At 29.0% G+C, this 5,377-nt stretch overlaps 1 protein-coding gene across 1 annotated transcript; it reads left to right on the plus strand.

Moving 5' to 3' along the window:
- Positions 1-3,015: 3,015 nt before the first annotated feature.
- Positions 3,016-4,914, plus strand: LOC125841898 (uncharacterized). The gene is made up of 4 exons (XM_049521088.1): positions 3,016-3,177; positions 3,308-3,619; positions 3,716-3,821; positions 3,900-4,914. Exons 1-4 carry the CDS (start codon positions 3,095-3,097, stop codon positions 4,590-4,592), a joined length of 1,194 nt encoding a protein of 397 aa, XP_049377045.1. The 5' UTR covers positions 3,016-3,094; the 3' UTR covers positions 4,593-4,914.
- Positions 4,915-5,377: the final 463 nt, after the last annotated feature.

Genomic DNA, 5,377 nt, shown 5'->3' on the forward strand with positions numbered 1-5,377 from the left:
CTAAACAATCAACAATCATGTAGTCACAAATTTAGATCCTATTTTGCACTTTTTATGAAATCAATAAACATTCATAATAATTTTAACACTTTAGCCTCATTTGTATTCATTAAGATTAAGACGTCTGAATCTGAATGCACATCTGAATGATTAAGATCTTATTTGGTTTGTGAATGAAACTAACATGTAACAAAAAAATAAAATAAATGAAGTTAATAAATATTTCATTCTCAAGTCCTTATTTTTCCATTTCCTCAATTTTGTCTATATAAATTCATATTTACTTTATGAGGATTCACATACAAAATTATTATTTCTCTTCTTTATCATATTTGTTTGTGAATTAACTAACATGTAACAAAAAAGAAGTACACGAATGTAAGAGATATTTCATTCTCAAGTCTTTCTTTTTATTTCTATGTACTTAGACATGCTTTTTTTAAATATTTTTTTTATGTTTGTATTGTCATTCATCAAGCAAGTATGATTTTAAAAAAATGACTTTGTAATTGTTAACAATGACGTATTGTAAGTATGCAATTATTCTTTCTAATTGTCAATTTTCCGAATATAATATAATTTGATAATAATATTTGTTAGATTTCAAGAAATGATTATTATGTAGTATTGTTAGTACTATTGAAAAAATAATGTACAAATATATTACATATAATTTATTTATTTTTGTTTCTTTTGATATAATTATTTTAAATCAGTATATGCTATTTTTTTATTTTTTTTATTCAATTGATTTTATATTATGAAGAGTTTGACATATGGAGCAAAATATGATTGCGGATCTAATTGCAAATGAAGATGATAGAAGAGGAAAAAATGAAGCATAATTAGAGATTATTTTTGCTAGATTTTTTTTTTACTTTGACTTGTATTAGTAACTTAGCTACTTTGCTAGAATTTTTTAAATTTTGGTTTGTATAAATAATGTAGGTAAATGTATTGTCAATGCTAATCATTTGATCCTTTACTATTCTACTTTTTCTTTGTTATGAAGCACAATTAATATAATTATCCTATTTCAACAACAAAAAAAAAAATGATGATTAGGAGTTTTCATTTTTATTATACTTGCAAAAAATCAATTGAAAAATAAAATGTTAGTTTCATGATGCAATTTTTTTAGCGTACGTAACAATTTGTTTGTCACCGTTCTTTTTGTTTGAAATATATTTATAATTTTTATGCAGTCACCAATTATTATTATTATTATTATTTTGTTAATTTTTTGTATTTTTACCCCTTATTTTCATTTATTTATTTTATAAATAAAATCAATGCATAAGTGTTAATACACTTAATGTCTAATAAAATTATACATTTGAATTATTTATAACGCATGTCACTTCATCTTACTTGTAACTTATAATATTAAATATTATTCATAATTTTGTATGTTTCATTTTTTATAATTCTTATAAATATTTAATTAATGTTTAAAAAATTATAATAAACAAATGTAATAATAAAGATCACATAATAAAATATTTAATTTTTTTTTACTAAGAGTTTGTATAGAAAATTAGTACTCCTACAAAAGATATAGGAAATTAAAAAACATATAAAATATTTTCAACGTAATACAATATATTGTTAATTTCAACTTATTACCTCTTATTCCATTTAGTCCACCACGGTGAATATTTTGTTCTACTATATACATATGAATAGTTTGCACTTTTAAAAAATGTAAAAAAAAAAAATAAAAAATAAAAAATAATAATAATAATAATAAAATAATAATAAAAAAAAATAAATATATATATATATATATATCTATATGTTTTAAAAAAAATGTATAATATCGCAAATGAAGAGAAATATCGATATTATCTTATATATTCAATACTAACCTAAATATAAATATTACATATAAATAATTCATATAGTCGCACGAAGCATGGATAATTTCACTAGTAAAATTATAATTCAAATAAAAGAGTAGTTAAGCATTACATTAATAAAATATTAGAAAAAAAATCATTTTTTGATAAACATTAAGATATGTGAAGTATAAATAAATTTTTTAATTTTGATAAAAATGAAATGGAACTACATGACTATTTTTAAATGTGCTCCTATTTAAATAATAGTGAAGATAAAAATTAAAGAGAGGGAAAAGTTTAAATAAAATTTACGTAGGGTTTTTTGTTTCCCTCGCTTTTAACCTAGTAACTCATTTATTCCCTCCATATTTCCACCACCACCATTTTCTGAAGCTTTCCCTCCATCTTCCCACCTTCCCCTCAATCTTCCCACTTTCCCCTGTTCTCCACATTTCTTGGTGACAAAACTTCCCTTCCGAGAGCTATAAATTTCCCTATAATCCATTTTGGAGAGATGGAATCAGATGGTAGCATCAGGTCAGTTTTATTTTACTTCAACTAAATTTCTTCTAAGTTTACATTTTGCTTTCATCCATATTGTTGGGCACACGTTTTTTGCTTTATATTGGGATTTGTTTTTACTGCCAAGCTTTATTGATATTGTGACATCGCTAAATTTTTTGATTTTCTGCGTATTCGAGTGGTAGTAAACAGATTCCCTTTGTCAATTACATGATATTACCGTGCATCTCAGAACTTGTTCATATTTGATTCACCTCTCTGTTCTTTATGAATATGCAGTCATGCCAAAGATTAAACGTTTTAAAAATCCACTAAAGTCAGCTAATGGACATGCTTCATCATCAACTACTCCAGTGGCACAAGACCTCCCAGTTGCTTCAACAAATCCCTCACAAGCTGATGGAGTCCCACAACAAGAACAAACTCCAATTCTCCTGCAGCACGAACAACCTCCAATTGCCCTGCAGCAAGAACAAGCTCCAATTCTACCTTCTAATTCAAGTACAACATCTCTGCTCCCACGTCCATCTGCACGTTATTGGAGAGTAGAGGCTAAAGGTATATATTTCTTATGTCATTTTTAGTTCAACTTATGAGTATCTTTTTTTTTCTTTTTTGGTTAAGTAACTGATTTTTTTGTTAAAGATTCAGAGCTAGATATTCTTCAAGAGCGCATTATAATCACACTTTGTCACTTAGAGATACTATTTCCTCCATCATTTTTTACAGTAATGGTTCATTTATCTGTTCATTTAGTAGAGGAAGCAAAACTCGGAGGTCCAGTGCATTACCGAAACATGTATCCTGTGGAGAGGTAAAATATTAACCTTCTATTATAAATATGTTTGTTTTCTGGAAACATTAACATTTCTAAATTAAAGATATTTATGTTATGATCACTTGAAATATATAGTTTGTACTCTTACTGTCTCTTCTTTTTGTAGGGAATTAGGTCATTTTAAGCCCTTTGTACGGAATAAATCACAATCAGAAGGTTGTATAGCTAAGGGTCACATAGCTGAAGACACTCTTACCTTTTGTTCTTACTATATGGAGGATATTGAAACAAGGTTCAATAGACCTAGGCGTGTCCGTGATGATCCAAACTACATTCAGCCTTCTGGAATGTTGACTATCTTCCCTCAGCTAGGTAAACCTGCATCAGCTCCAGAAAATTACCATTTAGCTCCTATGCAGAAACTACAAGCTCATCGATATGTGCTTTTGAATTGTTCAATAGTCACACCATTTGTGGAGTGAGTAACTTTTACAAACTTTATGTTTTTTTGTTGTTGTAATGTTTGCAGTAGGATAGTCATTCTATTTAACATTAATTTTCTTATTTCATATAGAGAATTTAGACAACACATAAGGAGGAGTTCACGAGGAAGAAGACCTTCACCTACAGAGATAGAGAGGAAAGTTAATAAAGAATTTGTAGATTGGTTCCAAAAACGGGTGAGTAAACAATCATTTGCTACTATTTATATTTGGTCTGAATGAGAAAATTTGACGAAGTCGGTTTTTTAAATTTAGATTATGAATCCAGACTCAATAGACACAATGTCTACTGATCTAAAGTTTTTAGCACGAGGTCCATCTGTAAATGCAAGAAGATATACTGCATATAATATCAATGGGTCTAAATTTCGAACTTTGGCTCGAGAAGAAGGTCTGAAAACACAGAATAGTGGAGTTTTCTTAACCTCTAAAACATCATGTGTTGCAAGTAGCTCTGATGGAAATTTAAGGCAAGCGGAGATACCATATTATGGGAAGTTAGAAGATATTATTGAGATCAATTATAATGGACGATTCAAGGTTGTTCTTTTCAAATGTAAATGGGCTGATACTACTCGAGATAGAGGGTATCAAAAGGATCGTTGGAATTTTAATTGTGTTAATTTTGATAAACTGATTCACACGGGTGAACGTGAAGAACATGAGCCTTACATCGAAGCATCTCAAGCACAACTGGTGTTCTATGTGGATGATATTGTCAATAAAGGTTGGAGTGTTGCTGTGCATCTAAAGCCAAGAGATATGTACGATATGGGAGAAGTAATAGAAGAAGAAGTATATGAGAATGAACCATACCAAGAGCAAGAACTTGAACAGTTTTATGCTGATGGTGATGACTATGTACAACTAGCTACAGATCATATAATTGATGATATAGTAGATCCAAATGTTGCTACTGACCTAGCAACAAATGCAATGTCTGAATGAGTTTTATGATTACCATTAATACTACCAGTTCTTTTTGAAGTATGTTTGGTGCTTATGTGTGATTTTCTTTAATCTGATTTGGAATGAATTTTGTCATCATTTATCATTCAATGAGGCTTTGATTAGACTAATTCAATCGAAGTTGAAATTATCTTTGTTTTTTTCTACGGAGATTTTAGTTAATTCATTTTTTGATTTGACTTTTCTATGTTGATATGTTTTCTGTCATTGGATGGATATGCTTGCTTAACTAGAAAAAGGTTGAACTTTGATTGGATAAAGACTTCCTCATAGAGATTTAACTTTGAATTTCTTAGGACTTAATTTTGAACAGATTGTGTGTAGTTCTTTATACAGATAATTGTAAGTTAAGTCGAGCCGAGTTAGTTGCGGTGTTAAACTATCTTCTCAAAGCAACCCTGAACGTCCAGGGAGAAAGGGAATGTCGACTCTGTGCCGAGCAGATAGATTTGACAAATTCAGTTGACGCCTTGCAGTGTTGGCTATGAGGTTCATATATTTTTCCTATATTCTCTTAGAATGTTCCTCGAATTCCTTTATCAAAAACGTGTATACTGGAATCCTTTCCTTTTTGAATGTCATTTTAAAGGATATGTGTTTGTAAAATTGCTTTCAGGTTTATAAGCACGATTGTATTTCATCTTAGGAAGAGTAAAAGGAAATTCAGTTTGTGAAACCTCATAATCTTTCCTTGTTTTGTCATAGAGATGAAAATTGATAGGGTGTTTTGAAATGTTGCAGCCCTGTATGCGTAGGAAAAGTTG

The sequence above is a fragment of the Solanum stenotomum genome, chromosome 10, assembly GCF_019186545.1.
Source record: "Solanum stenotomum isolate F172 chromosome 10, ASM1918654v1, whole genome shotgun sequence".
In the NCBI taxonomy this organism is placed as follows: Eukaryota; Viridiplantae; Streptophyta; class Magnoliopsida; order Solanales; family Solanaceae; genus Solanum; species Solanum stenotomum.

Coding starts and splice junctions, on each gene's coding strand:
- LOC125841898 (XM_049521088.1), top strand. CDS start 3,095: ATGGTTCATTTATCTGTTCATTTAGTAGAGGAAGCAAAACTCGGAGGT. Junction 3,178..3,307: donor AACATGTATCCTGTGGAGAG/GTAAAATATTAA, acceptor TTCTTTTTGTAG/GGAATTAGGTCATTTTAAGC. Junction 3,620..3,715: donor ATAGTCACACCATTTGTGGA/GTGAGTAACTTT, acceptor TATTTCATATAG/AGAATTTAGACAACACATAA.